The following is a 26,729-nucleotide window of genomic DNA, read 5'->3' on the forward strand; positions in this document are numbered from 1 at the left end:
TAATAAAAGTTTTTATAAGTTCTTTCCATTTATAATATGAGAAATGTGTTAATCTTATTATTAATTAGCTTTATTTATTATAGTTAATATAAATATATATATATATATATATATATATATATATATATATATATATATATATATATATATAGCTGACATCAAAACAGCAGAAACCATTGCTACTTCACACACGTCACTTTAGAGCAAGTAGTTGAATGATTCTCTAGCGTAATGTCTAAAGTGATGACAAAACAGGTGATTTTGCTCACATTTTAAGATTATGAGGCTGAACAACATAAAATGCCATCAGTCTACAGAGATTTATCAGTGTTTCTCTGTTACAATCGGGAGATCACAATAATTAACCCAAGAACCCGGAAAAAAGCCAAAGCAATGCAAACACTATATTACTGTTGTGTTGCAATAAGGAAAAACGCTAAACACATGCAGGCGTTTCTTCTTTCTTTCTCTTTACTGAACTAGTCTGCAGAAACGAAAACAGGAGACTCATTAGAAACAAACAGATGGCCAACCATAAAGTAACTGAGGATTATACAAAGAGTGGCCAACACAAAATACATCCCATCTCACACTTCCATCTCATGAGTTCTATCTCACACTCAATACACTTCAATTATATGATATAAATACAGCCCTACAGCATACAAAACAGAGAGATCGACTCAGAAAGTCACTTACCAGATTAATAATGATTTGATCACCTGTAGTTACAAATTAAGTGGCTTACTATTCAGTCTTTGTCGCCATCTTGTGGCTGAACAACGCCAACCGTCTTTGATATGCCTGCCTCTCCGAAATTATCAATATTTAAAATAGGCACTATCCTTAAAAATAAACTACATAGTTGCAATCTAAACAACTACATTCTCGACTAAAAAAGCCTCATAAGTACATTATATTGTCCAACAGTTGCAATATTTATCAGACTGTAGACTGTCCTCTGCTTGTCGTTGTATGTGGGCAGAGTAATAACAAGAGTGAAGGGTGAAGAGGCTAGACGAGTGTTGCATATATATATATATATATATATATATATATATATATATATATATATATATATATATATATATATATATATATATATATATATATATATTAAAGGTGGGCATAGATTAAATATTTTAATCTAGATTAATCTCACTGTCATCTGGAATTAATCTAGAGTATCTAGATTAAAATGGCTCATTTGAATTCTGCCGAAAATATATATGGCTGCACGGTGGCGCAGTGGGTAGCACAATCTCCTCACAGCAAGAAGGTCACTGGTTTGAGTCCCGGCTGGGTCAGTTGGCGTTTCTGTGTGGCGTTTGCATGTTCTCCTCGTGTTTGCGTGGGTTTCCTCCGGGTGTTTCGGTTTCCCCCACAGTCCAAAGACATGTGAATTGGGTGAGATAAAAATTGTCCGTAGTGTATGAGTGTGAAGGAGTGTGTATGAATGTTTCTCAGTGATGGGTTGCAGCTGGAAGGGCATCCGCAGCGTAAAACATATGCTGGATAAATTGGCGGTTCATTCCACTGTGGCGACCCCAGATTAATAAAGGGACTAAGCCGAAAAGAAAATGAATGAATGAATACACACACACACACACACACACGCACGCACGCACACACACACACACACATATATATATATAAACAGCTTTTGCAACTTCACAACATATAATATAGCATATGCAAAATTTACGTTTTGATAAAAAATGTTAGAGTTGCAAATTTAATTATAATTATCACTATTATTTTTATTATTTTATTATTATTATTATTAGTAGTAGTAGTAGTAGTAGTAGTTAGCAGTAGTATAGTTTTAGCAATATTGGCTACTTTTTATTTACTTTTTATTGTATTTTCATGGGACACAAAACATTTTAATTAATTACTTTTTGGTAACAAAAAAATACAAAGGGTTTTGTGAGACATTTGTTGATAAATGTATTATTCATAAATTGTATAAATTTAAATTGATAGACTCCAGATTAAAAGTGGACTTTGATTCCTACTAAACAGCAAATCTGGTGCTATACAACATAATTTACACTGATTATCAAAATTTCAGTATGCATTATTATTATTATTAGTATTATAGTTTTATAAAATTTATTTATTATACCTTGATCATAACATTGACTATGTAGAATATGGGAAATATGATTGTGAAAAATACTGAACATGCATGAAGTAATGGAATTGCCACAACCAAAAAAACTTTTTATTTTATTTTTTTATTTTTCACTTTTAATTGGTTACATTTATATTAAGTGCAGAACAGGACTTTTTTTTGGAAATTTGGTCAGAAATATTGTTTAATGTTGATAAAATATAAATGATTTTTATCTGGTGAAATATTATATGTTAACATGTAAACTAATAAATTAAATAATAGATATTAAAAAATATAATAGAAAGAATATAATAGAAATATTTTTATTGAATGCTTGAAATACATTAATCACAAATGTCATCAGTGGTGTAAAGTAACAAATTACAAATACTCAAACTACAGTAATTGAGTAGTTTTTCTCAGAAATTGTAATTTACTAAGTAGTTTTAAAAATGTGTACTTGTACTTTTCCTTGAGTACATTTTTAGTGCAGTATTGGTACTTTTACTCCACAACTGTCCTTTAACCTGCAGCACTACTTTATTTTTTCTTGTCTATGGGGATTAGAAAAATCCATCCTGTGATTCCTGTCCAATCAAATTGCACATAAAAAGTAAATCATAATGAACTACCTCAAGACATGGGTGATTTATAATCGCAGCAAACTGTTTGAAAGCATTAAAAGTGTCCATGAAGATGTCCATAATCTTTACACGCATTGACCCAGAGACTGTTTAGATGCATGTCACTGACGAGAAGATAATGGATGTTTGCTGTATGATAACCAAAATGGCCTTAAACACCCAGTAGGCATCGGACGTTAACATAACATCAGATTGAAGTTGTACTCCAACGTCGTGGAAATGTTACATTTTGTTTGGAATTGAAAATTGAATTAATATCAGAACCCAACGTCAGGCCAATGTCAATGTTCAACGTCGAACCTAAAATCAACCAAATATCACCGTCTAATGATGTTACAGCTTGACGATGTGTGGACGTTACCACTATGACGTCTACCAGACGTTGGATTTTGGTTGCCATACCTGACGAATAAATGTCAGTATTTGACTTTAAGATGATGATGGTTTAAGATGTTGGCTCAACATTGAATTTTGGTCACTTTCTAACATAACCTAAAATCAACCAAATATCAACGTCTAATGATGTTACAGCTTGACGATATGTGGACGTTACTACTACGACGTCTATCAGACGTTGGATTTTGGTTGCCATACCTGACGAATAAATGTCAGTATTTGACATCAAGATGATGATGGTTTAAGATGTAGGCTCGACATTGGATTTTGAACTTAAAATCAACCAAATATCAACGTCATTTGGCATCGTTATAGGGTATATGCCGAAGCATGCTAATAGGACTTTTAATTTACCAGTAACCTGGGTTAACCGTGTCCTGTGAACTGTATGCCAATGCAAAATCGGCGCGTTTAAGGTCTGTTTTCTTTAAAAATCAGCGATCTCCACTGGCTGAGTGATATCCGATATAAAGTGGGTCTCAGATTGTACAAGAAGCACTGCATTAAATTACATTTTCCCCCGCCATGTCTTTATAATGTGAGCATTTATTTTACCCCAGTATATTCAATGGAGCTTCTGCCCTAGCCTGCCGATTCTGACAGGCGAGTGCGAGTAAACGGCTTTTTGTCTCGTTTTATGCTTGAGCAACTAAATAAATGCCAAAGTTTGTTTAACTGATTGTATTTTGATTACACTACAACATCGATGCTGTAAAAGGAATTGTATAAAATGGAAAAAAACTGACAATAACAGGTCACCGGAAGTTTATCAGTATGGGAAGAACACTAGCTCGGCATATACCCTATTGGACATCAAAATTACATTGTTTTTAGATGCTGGCTAGACATTGAATTTTGGTCACCTGATGTCACAACCTAAATCGAACCTAATATTAACATCTTATGACTTTGTGTGCCTACTGGGCAATAAACTAAATGAACAGAATGTTACGTTTACACACATCCACAAATTACATGTAAATGCTTCAGTTTTCACAGCATAATACGCACTACTCCCTACTCTTAAGTACTTATTACGTATTACTTTGAGTAATATTTACAACAGATACTCTACTTGCACTACATATTTAGGCAAGTAAAGGTACCTTTACTGAAGTATGATTTTTTCAGTACTCTTTACACCACTAAATGTCATCAAACAACAACAATTTAGAGGTTTTCAGTCATTTCATCGAAGTACTTGTTCTTAATGCTTTTGAATTTGCTGATCACTCAATAGAAACAAAACACATTTTCATTTCAATTCCTGAATATGAAATATGTGAATATGAAATTTAGCCTGCATTAAATAATACCTTCTCTTTTGAGCGACTTGCAGCTAGGCAGCGGAAGAAGGAAGTAGGAGCTAGTCCGCGCTTCCGGTGTGCCTGATGATGTTCGGTTGGTTTTCATCAGCACTCATGACTGTCGCTTTGTGCTGTTTTCGCGCTTATGGATACTGTTTTTACCAGCAAACACGTTTAGGAAACCAACAGGTCACAGATGAGAGTTTTCTTTGAGGGTCTACCTGTAAGTACCTGCGTGTGGTGTTGAGCGATCATGGGTTGGAGTGATGAATGTTCATAACAATGCGCTTTGCTGTGAGCGGCCCGTCAACAGAGGCCGAGCTGACCCGAAATCAGCTGATGATCTCTGACAATCATCCGCACACACCGATCAACATGTCAAATAATGTGCCGATGAGCTGATCAAGGTGTCTCAGTGTTTGACATGATAAAGCTCTGCAGATGGGGCTGGAAAACGCATAGAGATAATGTGCTAACATGATAATATCGCCACAGATTATTATTAGTATTGTTATTAATAAAAATACCAATCTCATGAATCAATATGATGCGTATAAAGTACGTAGAAAGCATGGTCCATAAGCGTTAATAGGTACATATAAAATATGTAATTTTATGATTGACTTTACTTCCCGTCATCTAGATTTGATAGCAGCTCGGCTAACTGTTAGCATGTACAAAGCACACACATCTAACCGGTCAAACGTCATTGGCTCCTCAGCTGATTCTGACTGTGGTTATCTAAAAATATAAGATTATATCTTCTATAAATAATATAGAAATCGGTTTGAAACACATCGATTCGTTTTCATTGTGTGTTAGCCGGTAATGACAGCTTTGCTAATGGAGCTAACGCATGAATGGGTGAGTGAGTGACCGACGTTTTGGGTGTCATAGGGGTGTCGTCGGTATTTTTGGCCGTCAAAGATATGTCCCGAACGCCTCTGGTAACGTATAGAAATTCAGTAACCCTATTAATTGAACTGAAGTTGGTTTTATATTCACACATTAGAAATTTCTCACTAATATTATTCTTTTCAATGTATATGTGGCGCAATGGGTAGTGCTGTCGCCTCACAGCAAGAAGGTCGCTGGTTTGAGCCTCGGCTGGGTCAGTTGGCATTTCTGTGTGGAGTTTGCATGTTCCCACTGTATGGGTGTGCCCCGGGGTTCCCCCACAGTCTAAACACCTGCGCCATAGGTGAATTGGGTGAGCTAAATTGTCCATATGTGTGTGAATGAATGAGAGTATGGGTGTTTCCCAGTACTGGGTTGTAGCTGGGAGGGCATCCGCTGCGTAAAACATATGCTAAATTGGCGGTTCATTCCGCGGTGGTGACCCCAGATTAATAAAGGGGCTAAGAAGACAAAAAATGAATGAATATATTTTCATAAAAGTTTTCTTTGCTAATTCTAAATATTAGCAGCCAATGACTATCAACAATGTTCAGTCAAATAAATAGTGCTTCATTCAAGTTAAGTGTGAATCCAAATAATTTTAGCAAGTATAAACGGCAAAATAAACGTGTGAAATACAATTTTATAACCGTATCACTCTACATTCAATGTAAACAGTCAGGTATTTACATACTCCAATATGATACACAAATAATTTGATCTGAATCAACAGTTTGAGGCTAACTTTAATGGTTGAAAGAGTATTAAACAAACGTTTTTTTTTTTTGACTAACCAACGCAATTTTGGATTATTTAGTTGGGTGCAAAGTTTATGTTTTGTGATTTTTCTCATATATGTGACTCTGAACCACAAAACCAGTCATTTGGGTATTTTTTTGGAAAATTGAGATTTATTTATCATCTGAAAGCTGAATAAATAAATCTCCATTGTTCTATTCCTGTTGTTGAACACTGAGAAAATCACCTTTAAATTTGTGCAAGTTAAGTTCTTAGCTATGTATATCACTAATTTAAAAAGTTTTTGGTATACTTACAGAATGAAACATACCTTATGTCCTCATGGAACATGATCTTTACTTAATATCTTAAATGATATTTGGTTTAAAATTAAAATCGATAATTGACTACACATTGAATACAATGCATTTTTGGTTATTCCCAGCATTAAACCCATGCAACATAAATATAAGTTTTGTGGTACAGGGTCACATAATACAACTGTGATTTTAAATACTTGAATAAAAATAAATTTGCGTATTTAAATGTCACTCTTAGACATCTAGAATTTACTGCTGCATTATTAAAATCCAACTGTGAGTTAACATGAACTTATAATAAACAACTGTATTTCCATTAACTAAGGTTAACTAACATGAACAAATACTCTATTAAATGTATCAGTCATTGTTCGTTCATGTTAGTAAATGCATTACTAGCATTAACTAATACAACCTTATTGTAAAGTGTTTGTCCATTTGTGATCTGATCGATGAAAACTTACCTAAATTCCCTTGTGAACAGGGCATAAATGACGTTATTTTTTACAATGGAATTGAAACTAGGGCTTGCTAAGAAAAGAAATTAATAGGTGGAATCGGAATCGAATTTTTTTTTTTTATGACGCTAGGGTTGGGTCGATAGATGATGCCGTCGTCCATAGCCGATGGCAGTAAGACATTACGATGCTGAGCAGGCATTGCAATCCTCCGCCCCGCCCCATCCCAGCAGCAAACCTCATTAAAAATACACACCCAGGCCCCGTTTACACTAATACGTAGTAGTTTTAAAGAGTGCTTTCACATCTCTAGTTCGCTTTATTTGGTCTGGACCAAGGGCAATAAATGATACATTGTAGCATTTTCTTCCGTCTTTGGGTCATTTTCACACTACGCTGCTGGCTTTGGTCCGAACCAGATGAAAAGAACCAAAATGCAGTTATCTGACAAAATACACATCCTCATTGGCCAGATGTTGTTAAACATATTTCCTAAACTGCTTTTCGAATTCATGTGCGAGAAAATGCCAATGGAACTCCCGCAAGTAAGCAAACCGGCAGACACAAAATGTCGCTTTTATTATGGAGCTATGACTGCGCTGACTGATTGTATCTCTGCTTATAGTATACTACATAGTTTGTATACATCACTTTAGACAAACAATACATTTCAAGAATGAAACGTGGCTGCAGCTGGAAAACAATGTTTTAATGCATCGCACGTCACTTCAGGAAGAGGCGTGAATTATTTTTGCTAAACTGCGACATAGTCATCTTGCGCAAATATTACCAACGATCCATCAGGTAATGTTTTTCTCTCTGTTGGTAAAGCGCTGTCAACAAATATTTTTCCTCCACGCCCCATAATGCACAGCGCATCGGCCTACGGCAGCTGAATTAGTGCTGGATTAGTCCAAAAGGCGCAGTACTTTTTGCGGTTGGGTCTGTTTTAGTTCGGATCATATTCTCACCACAAACGAACCGCTCCAGGGTTCGTTTGAAAGCGTACTGAGACCACTGATTCGAGGAGGTCTCGGAACGCTTTTTTGATCCGCTTTTGATGCGCATTCGAGTACGATTGCTGCATTTACACCTGCCCAAATGAACCACACCTAGAGGGTAAACGAACTCCAGAGCGATTCAACCAAACTAAATAAGACAGGTGTGAATGCACCCAAAATGGCATTTTAGAACGAAAACGATCTACGTCCACACTGGCGTTTCATCTAGCATTTCTGAAAAGCCTTCCGGCCACACTATACCACTGAAATGCACATCCAGGACCCCATACGCACACATACACAGACACCAACTCTGTGTCATCCACTCTAGCATATGCGCACGTCTGAGCTCTAGCAGTCAGCAGCAGATGCTTTGAGTACAAAACCCCTGACAGCAGAGCACATCGGACAATTTAGCAAGGATGTACTGCTGGATCGCATCTCAATATAGTTGTTAAACGTGATATTTAATTAATCTTGTCTCTATCTAACGACTCTTCGGTCTTTTGAATCTATCAGGTAACGTGTCACAGCGTCAATACACTGCTTCAATCTTTTGCTTTTCACGCTTGTCATTTTAGCGAAAACCTCAGATACTGTTGGTTGGTTCCTGTTGTTTGTGCATCTTTTTTACCAACCAAGTTTGTCGACGCAACTGTTCATTCGCAAATAATTAATTCACCGCAGTCTATGACGATGCCATCGTCCATCGCAATGTTTCACTTTAGACATCGTACAATGCCAAACTGGTCGACATCGCCCAACCCTAAATGACACCCTACCCTAATCTTGACATTAAAGGCTCGCACACACTGGGACGCTTTTCGTTTGCGTTAATCGTCAGCTTTTTTCAAGATGTTTTTTCGGATTCAAACCCAAGCGATTTTTCAATGGCGTCGAGCATGAAAAGTATGCAAAATCAGAAAGTTGACACGCTTGTTATTATGGATGGTTCAAGTAGCAGCTTCAGCTCTAGCGATGAAGAAATGATTATTGTTCACCAGTGCAATAAGCAGCTCCACGTTCATATCGCCTCTGGGTATCTTCGTCTTCATCTTCGACAGTTTTGCACTTGAGCACCTCCAAGTGCTGTTTACTGTAACTTCAGCAGCTTTATATAGTCACTAGGCATTAAACATAGACAGAAAACGTGAGCAAAAAGAGTCCAGGTGTGCACGGGCCTTAACAATGCAGATAGGAAATGTTTACTTTTAACAGTTGTTTATTTTAATGATACATTTGAATTGTGAACAAAAGAATCATGGATGCTTAAGAATGTTTGGATGCTTATGATGGTCAACTGAGCTCTATCACATTCACGGACTCTTATAATTACACACTAATTACTATGAATTGAATTCACTGAATTAGGAATGACTAGCCCATGATAACTAAAGCTAATAGAAGTTTGTGATTCTTATCTGTCTTAAAAAGCAACCGAAACTGAGATTTACAGTCTCACTGGGTTTATTTTTAATTAATTATACCATGATTTTTGTCAGTTTTAATGCAAATAAGAGGAGCTAAATATACAAATCTTGTTTGCATATATTTCCTTAGTCATTATTCAGTGTATTTCTGAATAGTAGCACAGCTTACACTCAGTGTGTTTTAAGTAAGTACACTGTAAAAAAAAATGCTGGATTACACACAGTTCATTCCTGTTGTCCCAACACATCGATTAAGTTAACAAATTTTAGTGGATTGAACATAAAACAATTAGTTTTCCCAAAAAAATCTCAAGAATTCAATCAAAAATATTTTTTGAGTGAATTATAAGTTAGGTTGTGTGTTTTGACCTTATGAAGCAGGTTCAGTTCTTTGAAACCATTCAAATCAGCATAAAACCTTTCAGTTTCGGTTTCCACAGATTGTTTTGATGACTCTTGGTGTAGTTTTTGGTTGTTGTAAAACAAATGTTTTATTGTTAAAGGGACATTGTTTTTTTTTTCCTGGCAAAAGAGGTGTAGTTTAGTCAGTGCCTTGGCAATACAGTGAGCATTACCTTCTTGAAATAAGAAAGCTGGACTTCTATTGGATTAAATTCCCGCCTAAAGTATCGCGCTTCCGGATCGAAAAATAACAAGCGTAAATAAATAAAAAAATGACGTCGCTTGTAAACTTATAATGCACAAAAGCGAAAACTAAATGCAGAGTAAGAAACAACGAGGTCGCATACCGAAGGATAATGAGCATGAATCTAAAATAAAATGCATTTAGATTTACATTGCACAAAACTGAAAGCTGAATTCTGTTTGTTATCTTTATATTATTATTATAATATCTTGTCTATACTATCAGAAACTCCCAGAAACAAATGCATCTCCGCCACTACACTGAGCAGACACAAGTTGCATTGGAGTGACGACAACTCCCGCTTCGTCTGATTGGCTGGAGAAGCAACTGTCAATCTCGTCTAGTGCTTTTTACATTCTGCATCTTATGTTTTTTGTTGTTGTTGTTGTTTTTTGGAGTGATAGGTGGATTTACACAAATAACTGGATTTTTCAAACATATTTTCTCTCACTGCATTGTCCAAATTGCTTATCTAATCAAACACATTTTAATGAATTGAATTATCTCTCAGTCAACAACGTATCAATGTTTTTGGATGGCTTCTATCTTTGAAATGCAGTAAATGGAGCATTGTTATTTTGTATTAGCATTCCTGTTTAAATAGTTTTTCTCCTCAGAAACTTTTGAAATTGCCAATTTAATTTTGAATCAGTTAATTAATAAAGTCACTAATATAAAAGTGCATTAGCGTGTTAATAGATCTCAGTTAATTTTTGTTTATTTTTATTTATCTATTTCGTAATTATTTTCATTTTGTAATTCTTATTACATTAGGAACTTTATTGAATTGTGAACCCCACTTTGGGGATTTAGATCAATGAAAAAAGCAGATTTAAACATAAATTAAACAAAAGTTGTAACAAAAAGTATTTTATTACCTAAAATGTTTAATATAACAGATTATGTTGGTAAAATTAAATTTTCATCATGTAATTTTTTATTCTGTAGAATACAATTTTTAAATAATTCACCTAGTGCAGATTGCGTTAACCCTTTGACTGCCCGCTGTACCAAACGGTTGACCATGTTTTAACGGTTTTAAATAATGACTGTTAAATTCATTTAACGAATAACTTTTAAATAATGGTTCACACACACAGCATTGTTCGTTTACTAAAACAATCAAACAAACATAATCCTGTTGCACTACTATACTTGATTTTGATTTTATAGTAAAAAAAACAACAAGAAAACATGTTAAATGAGAATCAGAAATATTTTTATGGAATACTTCAAAAAATAAAGATGATTTAGTTTTCTAAAAGGTTTTATTTTGAATATATTTTTTAATAAATTGGTCTTACACTTCATATTTTCGGATTTGTCATAGTATATGTATGTATTCCGGGTCTTTTACCATAAACTGACATATCAACCATTTGGTAGAGGTTGATATTTTGAAATTATGGGATGTGTTGAAAAAAATGCATGTATGTGTTAAATAGTGACATTAGGAGTTAAGAAATGCTATCCAAAATTTTTTTTTTTTGTGGGGTAGTTAAAGGGTTAATGAGCAAAATCAATCACAAAATTGCTTAAATTAAGGCCGTGAGTTTCAATCAATCAAATTATATGACATGTTTTAACCAAATAAAATTCTTATTTCATGTGAAAGGTTTTCAATTAAGATTATTTATCATGTTACAGAAATGTGTCAGTTTGGTAAACGAGAACTACCCCCCCCTATTTTCTTGCAGGTTGCCAGATCTTGTTGAGGGTTGTATGCTGGTTAATGTATAGAGGAAAAAGGGTGAAACTTGAAGACGAAACTGAAGGTAGTTGGAAAAGGTATGGAACTGTTTACCTGATGCTTTTAATCAAATTATAAATCAATGCGTTTTCGACTAACGGGTGACTCCTGGACTCAGTTTTGCAGCTGTCAGAATGACCGCAGTCGATGACATCTCAGACAGCACAGAGGTCGTGGAAATGGAAGACGTCCCTTCTCAGTTTTTCGTGGAGAAGCACTCATGGGATGGCTTGCGTGACATCATTCACAACAGCCGGATGTACTCTGGAATGGTTATAAACAAGGCGCCCCATGACTTCCAGTTCGTTCAGAAGCACGATGAGTCTGGCCCTCATTCACACCGACTCTACTATCTTGGTACGCTGTAAAGCCTTGTCAAAACACAGTATCGAGTTCGGTACCAATCAATACTGAATCTTTTAAAACCATCCGTTTCCAGCAAACTATTGACCTTCATGGCCAATCACAGTCATTTCTGTTGAGCATGTGAACACAGTGGCAAATCAGCAGTGTTTAAGAACATGCTCAAATGTTAGTGGGAAATGCATGGTTTTCAAATTTCAGTACCGATCAATGATGTTAATACTATATAAAGTGAACACAGTCAAACCTTTTTTTATATGTGCATGCAGCTTCTTGAATCAACCAGTTCATTAGTTTTTCATTTCACTATTGAATTATAGGTATTTTTTAGACAACCAAAGGAGACAACTAGGCTTGTAAGACGTGTGATGAACATAGCAACAGAACATGGCGGATGTAGCAATACCGAATTTCATTCATACTAACCATGTTCAGAAACCTGAGGCTTTTATAGTGCTCATTAAGTAAATTCAAAATACCATGGTTAAAAAACAAACACACCACAAAAACTTTGGTTATTGTAATCAAACCATACAATTAATTTTAAGTTAGAGAAGTCACAGAGACAATAGCAATATATGAAATGTGTATAGTATTTCAGAAGTTTGTGTTTGCAAGGCCTCAAACACTGTTAATTATTTGGGTTGTTATTTATTTATTATTTATTACCCAGACATTTAAGGGTGCTTTCACATCTAGACCTTTGTTTCAGAACCTGGCGCATTTCCCCAGTTAGCGCGGTTCTTTTGGCATATGTGAATCCAGCAATCACGTTTGGATCCACACCAAAACAATCGGTCAGAGATCACCTGAATGAGGTGGTCTCGACTTGATTGAAACAGACTCTAGTGTGTAAAAGAACTCAAATGTGAAGGTAAAAGCATGCTGAAAATATTACCAAGTGCTGTTTATCAGTTAGGAAAATTGACAGAACTGCAGTCTTAGTTTATCTGTTATTTATTATCAAAATTGTCAATATTGCAAATTTGTTAATATTGCACACCCTAATGTACAACATTAATGTTTATTTCATTAGGTCTTAAATTGTTTTTAATTTTGACTGTTAAAATGTGCAGCAACCCTGTTTTTTAAGTGCGTGCTGTAATAAATGAATTATTAGTAAATAAAAATATATTTTAGACCATACACTATTTTTACAGTGACTGCTTACTGAGGAATAATGCTGACATTAATCATAATAATGTCAAGCCTACATTATAAACATTTAGAATTTGTTGATGATGACATGAGATTATAATTTTGTTTTGCTTTTAAGAGTTAATTGTATGAAGTTATTACAATGTCATTTTTCTGATGTTTTCATCTTCTCCCATTTAGGAATGCCATATGGGAGCAGAGAAAACTCATTATTGTACTCTGAAATTCCAAAGAAAATCCGGAAAGAAGCTCTCCTGGTGTTATCATGGAAACAGATGTTAGATCACTTTCAGGTATCATTCTTCATGTTTCATTTTTTTTGCCAGCAAAACCACATAGGAGGAATAATAGAATTTTCATAATAATTTAAGTTTCACTAATAATATTTTAAAGGGCATTTATGGTAAAAAATCTACTTTTCAAGCTGTTTGGACAGACATATGTGCATGTATGGTGTATAGACTGTCATATTGGGGTGATATAAGCACACCCAGTGCTTTTTTTTTAAATTTAACAACATAAAAACGGTGGGCCAATTGAAGCGGTTTTCAAACCGACCGCAACTTTACGTAGGAGTGCGGTCCCCCCGCCCACCAATATTGATTGACAGGATTAGACAGGCGTCATCATATCCTCAGTTTGTTAATTCACGTGCGCCATTTTCAGCGTGAGTCGAAGCAATATCACTAAAGGAACACCCTAGCTCTATTTTTAGATGCAGGGCTTATTCGGCTCAACACAAGAGCAATATTCTCCACATTATCGCTCTAATCGGAATTATTGGTTGTATCTTTAGGTAGGTTTGCAAACATGTGTACTTCTCATTGAGTCTACCTTATACTTCAGCCGTTTGCATTTCTCGCGATCCCAGAAGCTCCCTGTGATCTTAACTAGCATGCATTTTAGAATTCTAAACATAAGTTTCTATCAGGGTACACTCAAGTTGACGGCTGGGTGCCGCGGACCGCTGCAGAAACCTATGTTTAGAATTAAAAAATGCGTGGCGCGACGATTCGGGACACTTCATGTTTCTGCCGCGCTACAGTGAGTGTCTGGTGTGCCGTGTCGCGGCTTCGAGCGGCGCATCCGGTGCCTCAGTCAAAGTGAATTCAGTGTGCGTGGTTATTAGTTTCTGTGTACAAGCTCTGCACTTGAAACTAGCACACAGTTGGCTGTAAAACTGTACAAAGACACAAATGATTTTGTACTCTCTGCTTGGTCTGTGTCAGAGTCATACATGTACGACTGAATGGTGATCCTCTCTCTCCTCCGTCTGCCTTTCAGACTCTGTAACAAACGCAGAGCCGGTGAGCTTATGGCCCCGCCCCCTTGTTACGTTGGCGGGAAGCCGAAACTAATTTACATGTGAAGCAACACACCCATAAATCAGCAAACTGTGGACACGCCCCCAACATGACACTTTTTAACACATTATAATAAAAAATCTGAATTGTGTTTTGAACTGAACCTAAACTGGCACACTCAGAAGAACCATAATATTAATATTAAATCATAAAAAAGAGGTAAACTATGGGCCCTTTAAAATGGAAAACAAGCTTTCACTAATAACCAACTCTTAATTAGCTGATTGTAAATTGTTAATAAGGATGCTGTTGAAGGTATCTTCAGAATAAATCGTTAATATGTTTTTGCTTAAGTTGTTATACTAATATGCAAGCTGATAGACGGCTATTTAAAATTGATAATTGGTCACTATGTTAAAGATTTCTAGTAAATAAACCAGAAACTTTCAACATGGGCTGCACATGCACACAGGCTGGATCAACCTGAAATGCACGCTTTTTTAACATTGTTTGAGGGTTTAAGTAACGTTATTGATGATGCATTTCACATCTGATTTTATCACAGCTTTTTTATTTAGTTGTTTAATTACATTTTTAATAGATTTTTCTATTCCATCATTCAAACAGGGACTTGTAGGGATGTAAAGTATGGTCATGCTAATTAAAGCATTATTGGCCTGTTTCCACTGAGTGGTACGGTACAGTTTGGTAAGCTTTTATTGTCATTTCCACTGTCAAAAGGTACCAAAAAGCAAACCATTGGGTACCACTTTTTGGATACCCTAGCACAACAAAAGGGGACCAAAAGGTGGTACAAGACGCGCAGCTGATCGCTGTTAGTTTACAGAGATACGTCACTAGCTCGTCCACAAGCCAGGAGAATGAAAACAAAGGAAGCGCTATTTTTGAATACACAGCTGAGACATTACACCATAATAATATATACATAGAATAACGAGCAATGGTCGACCCGAGCTCAAACAAACCTTGTCATTGTCTTAATGAACAGCCAAAAAGATAAACCTATTGTTGTTTACGAGGCTGTCTAAAGCACGAGTGGTTTCACTTTCCCAAAGAGCTTGTGGCACTCGCCGCGCGTGTATGTTTGAAATAACGAACTTTTTGTACTGATGAAAGTAACGTGCGCGTTATTATTGAAGTGCTAACAGCTAAGAGGTTTGCACTGACTGTGGGCTACATTGCGTGTTGTTTTTGAACCCAAATAAGGACTAAATGTATGCTGTGTGTAGTTTTTCTGTAATTGTTAACAGTGAAGACTGTAAGGGGCTGTATGTGTTTGTATATGTTACATCAATTTAATTTCTATTTCGCCCTGATTCTTTTTCTCACTTCAATTAGAACTTCATGTTAAAGAGGTTGTTCACCTAAAAAATAAAGTGACTTCATACTTGTTTATTCTCCCTCATGAAGTTATAAATCTTTGTAATTTTTTGAAAACAAAAGAAGATATTTTGAAGAATGCTGGTTGCTTTGACCAATCAACTTCCATAGTTGGAAAAATAATTACTATGGAATTCAATGGGTGCCAGCTTACAGCATTTTTCAAAATATCTTCTTTCGTGTTAAACCAAAAAAAGAAACTCATAAGCAGTTTTTAATCTAAATTTGACTCTATCAGATTGAAATTTGAATAAAAATAAGGTCTGAAGGAAACAGCTGACGAACAAATTCACTTTCAGCTGGCAGGTGGCTAGCTATGTATAATTAAAATATATATATATATATATATATATATATATATATATATATATATATATATATATATATATATATATATGTGTGTATGTATGTAAAGATAGATAGATAGATAGATAGATAGATAGATAGATAGATAGATAGATAGATAGATAGATAGATAGATAGATAGATAGATAGATAGATAGATAGATGGATAGTTGTAACAATAGAAAAAAATTCTATTAATTAATAAGACTTAATAAAACAGATATAATATATATTTTTATAAAATTTTATCCTACATGTATATATAAAAAATTTTTCTGTCATTCATTATTTTTCTGCACGTATTTTACATTTGTTTTTATTGTTTTTTTAATTAACATTTATTTTATAATATTTATTTATTATTGCATTTATTTCCATATTCACTTATATTTTACACTTTGATTTAGTCATTTAGCAGATGTATTTATTTGTAATTTTTCCTTCATTAATGTCTGCATGTATTTTACATTTATTTTTATATTGATTTATGCATTTATTGATTTATATTTATTGCTGCATTTATTTATTTTCCGTATATATTTCTGCGTTCACTTACGTTGTCATTTAGCAGACTGTTTTGTTCAAAGAGACTCATTCAGCGATTTCAAGGAGAGGCAATACACACAACAAGTGCTAATTATACAAAGCAATCGTAAGTGCTCAGAGAATTTAAAGCTAGAATTAGGAGTTTAAGTTAAGTTAGGGGTCTGGTGCATGTAGAGCAGGGGTGCCCAATACCTTTTCCTGTAAAGGGCCAAAAAGCAAACTTTTAGGGCTGTAGGCCAAATATTTACCAAATCGTATATATTAAATTTGCCATGGGTAATTTTCTATTTTATTCTGTAATATTTAAAAATAACTAGAAAACATTGCTTTAAATCATATTGACTAATGCAGTATAGTTTTTTTATTTTATTATATATATATTTTTTAATTATTTTTTCGGGGTTTTTCACCTTTAATTGATAGGACAGTAGAGAGTATTGACTGGAAAATGTGGGGAGCACAGTGAAGGGAAGGATTGTCATAGGACCACGAGGTGGGAATCGAACTCAGGTCACCGTGAGCACCGGAGGGCATGTGTTGTTGCACTAACCACTACACCACTGCCGCCGACTAATGCAGCATAATTTTTAACATTTTATAATGAACTTATTATAATACAACCCTATTTATAACACTGAATAGCTGAATATAATAGTCGAGCTTACCTTGATTTGCTTGCAGATGTCTTGTGCATCTGTCAAGTGACAGTATTTACATTTTAAAAGTCGGATTCATTTACAGTATTTAATAAAATCATTTAAATTCAGCTGGCTTTTTTGTCGCTCAGCAATAAAATAAAGAAACAAAAGATCAAAGGCATTTGCCCCAACCAGCCCCCCCCCCATCATTCTTTCTCTCTTCTCAGATGGGATGGCGAGCCAAATCAAAGGTTACCATAGGCCAACTTTGGCCCATGGGCCCTACTTTGGGCATCTCCGATATAGAGAGAAGTGTGTTTCTACGGGTGGTTTTTCAAGCCCACTCACCACTGTGAAGCACACTTTATCAATGCACAATTATTTATTTATTAGATATGGTGCGATTTGTTAAAAAAAAAAAAGTGTCCGGTGCAAATGTGCAAAACTGGTGCAAGTGTCGGTTTAAGAGAGATGAGTGTTTTCTACAGGTGGTTTGTCAAGCCCACTCACCTGTGCGAGGCACACTCAGAATTGCATAATGTTTGAGGTTATGCCATTTTGTATGTGCTACATACAGGTGAGTGGGCTTGACATTTTTTGCTGGATTTCTTTTACTTTTCAGTCTGTAGCATAAAATTGGGTCCCAGTGTAGCTTCAGCTCATTGTTGCCAACATTTTAATCCTAACAGTAATTTGTGTGCTTCCTGCAGGCGACTCCACATCATGGAGTTTATTCGCGAGAGGAGGAGCTTCTCCGTGAGCGGAAGCGTTTGGGGGTTTTCGGCATCACGTCCTATGACTATCACGCACAAAGCGGCCTTTTCCTCTTTCAAGCAAGCAACAGCCTTTTCTACTGCCGTGATGGCGGCCATAACGGCTTCATTGTGAGTTTAGCTGTTTGCTTTTTTCCTGCTTCGCTCAGTTTTTACATTTATTTCTGCATAACTGTGTCTCCCCATGCCTGAAAGTCATGTGATGTTTAGCAGGCCGCCCCAATGAAGCCTATGGAAATAAAGACTCAGTGCTCAGGGATACGCATGGACCCCAAGATCTCGCCCGGTGATCCCAGTTTCATTGCCTTCATAAATAATAACGACCTGTGGGTTACCAATATCGAAACGGCAGAGGAACGAAGACTTACTTTCTGTCATAAAGGTTAGTAGATGGGCTTATATACTGAAGCAGGTTGTGTTGTGTACTATCAAATAGGGGTGTACCAGATCACGGTTTATCCGTAATTCGAATGGATCACAACCCACGGTTCGAAAGACATGTGACCCGCGGATTAATAATTAAAAAAAAACTTTTAGATTAATCCTAAATTTGGAACGATCACAGAGAGATCTTCTCTTTGCATCATTCAAATCATATGTATGAAAGCATTTTGGCTTTCCTGTAAAACATATGATGACGGAAGAAGTTGTGGTGGTTGGTTTATTTGGGATGTGGTGGGTTTCTTAGGTTATTAAAGGTGTTTTCTGTCATTACTTGTTTAGCCTGTATTAATTCCGCACCCGGGTTCATTTGACATCAGAGTACGGTTCGTTTAGCTAGTGGGAACGTGTTTTCAGAACTCGGGTGCGCACCCGTGAACTGTACCCGAGTCCACCTGAAAGAGGTGGTCTGGGGTACAATTCACGCAAACTCTGGTCCGGTTTGCTTCTGGTATGAATGCAATCGTATCAAATAATGGAAGTGAACTGCCAGCAGAACAACAAACTATCATTTTCATAACGTTCAATCTCGCTCATACCGGGGTTCAGAAGGAAAAAAGACTGTGAACACAAACCAGCCGAGAAGGTGGCAAGGAGGGACACTCGAACTTGGGTACGTTTAACCAAGTGTGAAAGCACCCTAAGTCTTTAGTCTTTTGAGTTAGTTATGAAGTTACAAACAGTCACAGACGTACTGGGATAACAGTTTATATTTTAGGTAAAACCACTGATGTTAATGGTAAAGATTAAAATCACCATCATATGCGGTTAACTTGACGCTCAGAAATGAAAGTTGTAGGCAGCAATTACATTATTTAACCAGTAGGTTAACCAGCCATCAAAAATATGCTGCTGATTAATTCTTCAAAAATGATGCATCTAGCAATGAAACATGAAGTTTTATGTGTGAAAAACTGAATCATTTATTGAAAATTAAGCTAAATAAATATGGGTTGTACAAATTATAATGTTAAATTTATACACTTAGCATTATCAGTAGTAACGGTGAATTTTTCACAGTACTGAATATTTTACAATTTATTTGTATTCAGCTGATTATTTCTTCATTTTATTTTAAATGAAATTACAGCTCTAAATTCTGTTTGTTAAAACCAAAAGTGTCTTGCAGTACTGTTTTTGTAATAAATGGAAAGCAAATTACATTTGTCTCCTCCCCTTTTTGGCTGATCAGAAAAATGGTCCGATCCGTGACAAAAAAAACAATGTCATCCGAACCGTGAGATTTGTGATCCGTTACACCACTAATATCAAAGGTATAATTTTTGGATCTTTTTCAACGCAAAGCCTTCGGAACTGAGATTGTAGTCCGGAAATTGTGCCTAAAGCGAGCGTGCCAGGGCCAGTCGCGTTTCCATTGTCACTTCCAGGGCCTGATCGGGCCAAAGTGGGGCTTCCTCGGGGCCAGTGGCTGGCCTTTTTTGGCCCGCCGAATACCTTCGGGCCAAAGAAGGCCAGCTGGGGCTTTGTGGCAGAGTGAAAAGAGAGGCAGAGTTTGCCCGATTCTGGTAAAGAATGCATACCGCCATTACAGTAGTTTTCCGATCGCACCCGAGTACATGCGCCAAACAAACAAATAAATAAATAAGGAAAAGAAAAACGTATAGCTGGTCAGTTTAAGATATCCCATAAAACACCTTATAGACTAGGGGTCTTTTTGCTTATCACCCTTATGTTTCTCTTTTAAATCTAAGGGTGTTGCATAAAATAATATAGTTTTAATTTATAAGTAATATTTCTTTGCTGCGTCCTTGGTGTTTCAATAACGCTTAATAATCTTTACACCAGATTAAAGACACAACTGCCAGTAACTTTCAGTTGTCCAGAGATTTTGTTAAGTTTAAATCTTGTGTTTGTGCATGAAACATGCACGTTTAGATGCATGTGTGTGAGAGACCAGCCAAAAGAGCGTTCACTTGACAGCTCTGTTGGTGCTGCGAGTGAATGGGTTTCTTTCTTTCTTTCTTTCTTTCTTTCTTTCTTTCTTTATTTTGAAGATGAGACAAAATATGAATACAACAGAAAGACATACAACTTTACAAATTACTTGTCCACTTTCATAGGGTCAACACAATAGTGTTATATTTATATAAATTAGCCTAAGCTATATTGAAATCATTTAAATAATTAGAAATATCGCATATAATCAAATCACATTAAATAAAGCAATATAAAACAAACAAAAGCTATAACAATTTAGGTATAAACAATACAAATAAATTAAACCATTTCAAGCCATTTTAAACTTTAATTTTACAAAGGCCTATCAGAAAAAGATTTTGGATATTTTCTAAAAACAATAAACAACAGATGAAATATTATTTATAAAGTATTTGGATACAATGATATTAATCAAATCGTGCAAACAGCATTTTTTGGGTGAGTGAAACCATCAGAAACTACCTTTCTTTTCTCTCATCCAGTCCTGCACAGTGCTGCTTTACAGACAGATTGGGAAAAACTGCACGTAAAATGTGTTCTATATCCTCAACCAATGTTTGTTTTTATATGACAGGGTAAAACTTAAAAATTTTATTTTAAGTGTACAGCTTCATTAGTGGATAGCTGCTGAGTGCAATGAAATATGCTATAGCCTATTTTATTACTTGCTCTTATGTCCTGAAACACTTAACAGTCTCCTTTACTTAAGATAACCAAATGATATGAAACATCCTTAAGTTATTCTTTTGATATAGGGGAATTACGCATTACTAAGTGTCATATATCCAATAGGGAAAGATGAATATGTTTTAGGTCTCTGGAGCATTTGGCAGAATGTTTGGCGGCGTCTATCAAAACGAGGATGTTATAAAATACATTTTATACTAGTTATTACCGGAGAAATTCTGTGCTTTTATATTATTGATGGTGCGCTGGGTCATCCCTCCGTTAGTGGCAAGACCACTCGATGCACGATGCCAACAGTCGGTCGGCGAGTAAACAAATATAATGAATGAAAATACATAGGCCTGTGCGTATAGACTTATAATGCAATGCTGTACAGTAGCGTATAATTTGTTTGTTTCAATTGTCTTCATTTTAATTGTTTCGTGATGATGCAGTGGTGTGCTTTATCTGCCTGCCTGATTCCCGCTGAACTGGGTGGGTTGTGTGACGTTTGATTTAGGGGATGTTCTGGGGGTGGGGTTTGCGTGACTTGCTGAGAGCTACTAGACCGACAGTGGAAGCGTGACATGATTTCGGCCTCGCTGCTCATAATCCTAGGCTATTGGCACAGCCCGGCCTGATAAAAGCCCTGGCTCGCACTGGCCCGACAGTGGAAATGCGGCAGTTGAGCTATCCAAATTTTCAGTAAATTATTTGAACAATAAATTGACTTGGGTTTCGTCCAATTAAAGACATTTACTAAATTCTCATGCAGTATAACAATAAATTCCAGTCTTTTGACTGTGGGTTTTTATACTACATATTGGTTTATATTCAAACATAAAGACAGTATGTCACATTACAGTGAAAATTTTAAATGTTTCTGCACATTATAATGCGTCTCCCACCTCTGTTCAGGATTGAATAATGTCAAAGAAGACCCAAAATCTGCTGGTGTTGCAACCTTTGTGATTCAGGAGGAGTTTGATCGCTTCACTGGATACTGGTGGTCTCCGGCTGCTACTGAAGGTTTGTTGAACACCTAAACAGTGCTTGTTGTCAGCATTTGAAAGCGGATGGATGTATAGATGGTAGGACTGGGCAATTTAATTGAGGCTATTTTCATGCAAATTTTGTCAGTAAAGCCAGTTCTAGCAAACCTCCAGCACACAGGTTTAGATAGAGCAGAGTTTACTACACAGAGTTGCAGTACGCTGATAAGCTATGCACTGATAAGCTTATGTGTAAATTCGAATTTGGTTTATTTGGTCGATATTGACATTGAGATAATCGTGCTGCGAAAATGACAGCTGTTTGCATAGCTTATCAATGAACTACGGGTGTAGTAAAAGCTGCATGTAACATTACAACATATAATATCATGTTTTTACTCTAAACTCACCTCAAAACTACAGTCGAGTCTTCGAAATAAACCTTTCTGTGAGACTTTTCCATAGTCATGTGTTTATTAGTCAGGTTGAATCAATGAAAGCAGTTAAGGGGCACATAGTTTACCCCTTTTTTAAGATTTAATATTATTATTATGGTTCTTCTGAGTGTGCCAGTTTAGGTTCAGTTCGAAACACAATTCAGATTGTTTTATTATAATGTGTTAAATAGTGTCATTTTGGGGGCGTGTACACAGGCAGCCGTTTTAGGGGTGTGCTGCTTCACATGAAAATTAGTTTCGACTTCCCGCGCAATGTAACAAGGGGGCGGAGCCAAGAGCTCCCCCACTCTGTGTTAAGCAACAGACAGGCAGACAGAGAGAAGCAACATGAGTGAGAGGGCCAGTATTCAGCCGTACATGTACGAGTTGGACACAGACCAAGCAGAGAGTACAAAATCATTTGTGCCTTTGTATAGTTTTACAGCCAACTGTGTGCTAGTTTAAAGTTCTGAGCTTGTACACCGAGACTAATAACCACGCATACTGAATTAACTTTGACTGAGGCACCAGAGCAGCGACACGACATACTAAGACACGCACATTCGGATGTTATTAAAAAATGAAACTTTTCAGATGGCACTCTGTGGCGCAGCAGAAATATGAAGTGTCCCGAATCGGGGCTGGGCGCTGCAGACAGCTGCCGATTTGAAGCGCCATTGTGTGTATTCTGATAGAAACCTATGTTTAGAATTCTAAAATGCATGGCGCTGCGTGGTGCGACGCTGAGCATCGCCGAGCGGCGTTTCTGGTGTGCGACCTGAAGGCAAGTTCGTTATTTTATTTGCAATGGAGGGACGCACACGTAAGTCAACACGCTCGCACTTTCCAGCTGGATCTAGTTAAGATCACAGGGAGCTTCTGTGACCACGAGAAATGCAAACAGCTGAAGTTTAAGGTAGACGCAATGAAAAGTACACATGTTTGCAAACCTACCTACAAACAAACAAAGTTACAAACAATAATTCTGATTAGAGCAATCATGTGGTGAATGTTGATCTTGTGTTGAGCCCAATGAGCCTTACATCTAAAAATAGAGCAAGGGTGTTCCTTTAGTGACATCGCTTTGACTCACACGCTGAAAATGGCGGATGTGAAGCAACAAACTGAGGATATGGTGATTGGTGGTATATATCAATATTGGTGGGCGGGGGGACTGCACTCCTACATTAAGTTGCGGTCGATCTAAAAACAGCTCCAATTGGTCTACCTTTTTTATGTTGTTAAATTTGGGAAAAAGAGGACTGGGTGTGTTTATATCACCCTAATATGACGGTCTATACACTATACCTACACATATGTCTGTCCAAACAGCATGAAAAGTAGATTTTTTACCATAGGTGCCCTTTAAACCTTCTGTTTATTCAAAAAGCGCTATTTTTCCCAGGGTATTTCCTGGGGTTCTTCTTGTGTATGTGGACTGGTTTGTGGGTTTCCCCAAGAGCGCCATCTGGCCTTCGGAGATTTACTGCAAATCGCACTATATTTCCTCAAGATGTGCACAATAATCTCTTCTTTGCTTTGTTCGGGATTTCAATTCAATTAATTGCCTAGCCCTGATGGATAGATAGACAGATATATTTTTCAGCTATTTCTGAAGTAAATTTTGCCAAAAGCTGCTAGTTTTTGAACAATATTGAACACAACTGATATTTTAAATGAATCACAATAACTAAATGAAGAAATGGACTGATTAGGTTTTCTTTTTGCCTAGTTCATTGAAAGTGTGCCTTTTATTCTGATTGCTTTTATGATTATTCAGTTTCTGTATTATTTCTTTCTTAAAAGGATAGTTCCCCTTTTTTAATATCGTTGAAAGTAAAAAAAAACAAGATTGTTGAGGCATTTCATGCCTGATCTTATTGCTGGTTTATTCTTTAATAGTCTATCCTACAGTTCTTGAGATTTTATTGTTCCACCAATCAAATAGATGGGACTTTGGTCTTGTATGACCGTGGTAGCTGCCCAGAGGATTTGCAAATAGGGTTGCCAAGTGAATAAACACATAAATTGCACATCACTGTGTACTGAATGGAAAAAGTGCAAGTAAGGTTTTTGACTCTTCTAAAGCATAAAAAATGCCATAATATGTTTGCAGATATTTTAAAAATGTGCTAAGCGAACATTCTTGTTTATCTAAAAAAATAATGCTAAAGCCAGATATTCTGCTTTGAAATTGTGAAATTTCTTGAATTTTTATTTATTTATTTATTTATTTATTTTTTGTGTGTGTGAAGGGTGCGTCCGCATACAATTTAATAACCAAACAGCAACAATCTATTCCACTTCATTGACTTTGTATTACAGGAAGCTGCCTCCTTGTCATTTCTTACTAATAACAAAAAACCAAACAATGACAAAAAAGTGATATGTGACAAGGTGAACCGTAAACTACATTTTCATAAGCCGTCGACTGCCCAAAAGCAAACATTTAAGAGCAAAAATGCAGAGTGTGAGATTTACCATTATTCCTGGAGTAATGAATAATAATCGGTGACAGGAAACATTCATTATTTGTAATAATGTAATAAGGATTATATCACCACTCTATATGAAGAGATATATAAAGACAACTAGGGCCCAATCATACACCCGGTGCAATGCAGATGTGTATGGCACAATTTGTTGTTATTTTCAGACCAGCGCAACCCTAATTTTCACGTTTTGCGCCACGTTGTTTAAATAGCAAATCCATTTGAGCCACTTTGTGGACTCATGGTCTAAATAGGAGGTGTGTTAAGGCGCATTGTTGGCTCGTTGCTATTTTGAGGAACTGAAATAGACCAAGCCATTGAATACACAAATATTTTTACATATGAAAAAGAATTAAAGGATTAAAATGTTACAAAAAAAAAAAATATTTTCTACATAAATATAAAAACCACTGCCTGTATTCCTTCATTTCGGGGAGGGGGGCTTTTTTTTAGTTTATTCATGACAATTTGCATTTGTATAATGTTAATATTATCAGCAGTATTATTTATTATATGCATATTTATATTTGTTTTAATAAAATCAAACTTAGATTTGTCCACCTGTGGGGTTTTGGAGATGTTTGCATCACCATATGGGGCATAAAAATAGGATGTGTGTTTGGATATAACTCGGTTTTTTGACCACACTTCATTATTATTGCTCATTTATTAGTTTGCTGGAAATTACAACTGAATTTAGAAATAGTTTTGAAAGAAATCTTTGCACTTAACAAACTAAATTAAATATGTAGGCTAATGGATGTCTTCAGTGGAGTGCGTTTCTGTATCCACAAAAGTAAAGAGTAAAGAAAGAGTAAAACTAAAGTAAAGAAAAAAAGGCTCATCCTTTATTCTCGCTGATGGTCTGTTTAACTGTTTTCTCGCTAGTGAAGCGTTCAGTTTTTCCATTTACAGAGTCCACCATGTAAATAGCAAATGCGCCATGGTGCGTAGCAACTCACTCTTAAAGGGAATGGGAGATGAGACTCTGATTGGTTTAATGCACGTTATACTCAAAACACACCCAAACCTCATTAGGAGAACAAGCACAACCCTGTTAGACCATGCGCCAGGGCGCAAACTGCATATTTTTGTCCTTAAAATAGCAAAAGTGGATTCAGACACGCCCTTAATTGCTTTTGCGCCATGCGCTTTAGATTTTGCCACTAGGTTGTTGAAATAGAGCCCTATACTCTATTGGTCTTTTTTTTTTTTTTTTTACCCGGACCTGTTGTTGGAGAAATGATCCAACTCGACTTGAAACGTGAAATGTTAACATTTTTTAACCAAACCATGGTCAAACAAGCTGTTTAGATATTACGGCACTCGCAAATAACATTACCGCACAGCTGTCTGCTTTATCCACAAGTTGCATGCTGTCAAACTGATGCAGTTTCTTACAGAAATATAGTATATAAAACTCACATTTGGATATTTGACTTTCCAGTAATGAAATGTTCATCTCACACAAGCATACTGACAGTCAGGATCCAACAATTCACCCATTT

The 26,729-nt window shown here is 36.1% G+C and overlaps 1 protein-coding gene across 2 annotated transcripts in view; it reads left to right on the forward strand.

Moving 5' to 3' along the window:
• The first annotated feature begins 4,542 nt into the window (after positions 1–4,542).
• The window catches only part of dpp9 (dipeptidyl-peptidase 9), a 43,944-nt gene continuing 21,757 nt past the window's right edge, over positions 4,543–26,729 (forward strand). The window contains exons 1-7 of one of the 2 annotated variants that reach the window (XM_056463105.1): positions 4,543–4,689; positions 11,654–11,744; positions 11,825–12,063; positions 13,408–13,520; positions 18,172–18,345; positions 18,445–18,616; positions 22,219–22,329. In XM_056463105.1, coding sequence (XP_056319080.1) covers positions 11,689–11,744; positions 11,825–12,063; positions 13,408–13,520; positions 18,172–18,345; positions 18,445–18,616; positions 22,219–22,329 — 865 coding nt within the window. In that variant the 5' untranslated portion in view covers positions 4,543–4,689; positions 11,654–11,688. The remainder of the gene's footprint in view (positions 4,690–11,653; positions 11,745–11,824; positions 12,064–13,407; positions 13,521–18,171; positions 18,346–18,444; positions 18,617–22,218; positions 22,330–26,729) is intronic. The other variant, XM_056463106.1, reaches the window with a different exon arrangement.

The sequence above is a fragment of the Danio aesculapii genome, chromosome 8, assembly GCF_903798145.1.
Source record: "Danio aesculapii chromosome 8, fDanAes4.1, whole genome shotgun sequence".
Classification (NCBI taxonomy): Eukaryota; Metazoa; Chordata; class Actinopteri; order Cypriniformes; family Danionidae; genus Danio; species Danio aesculapii.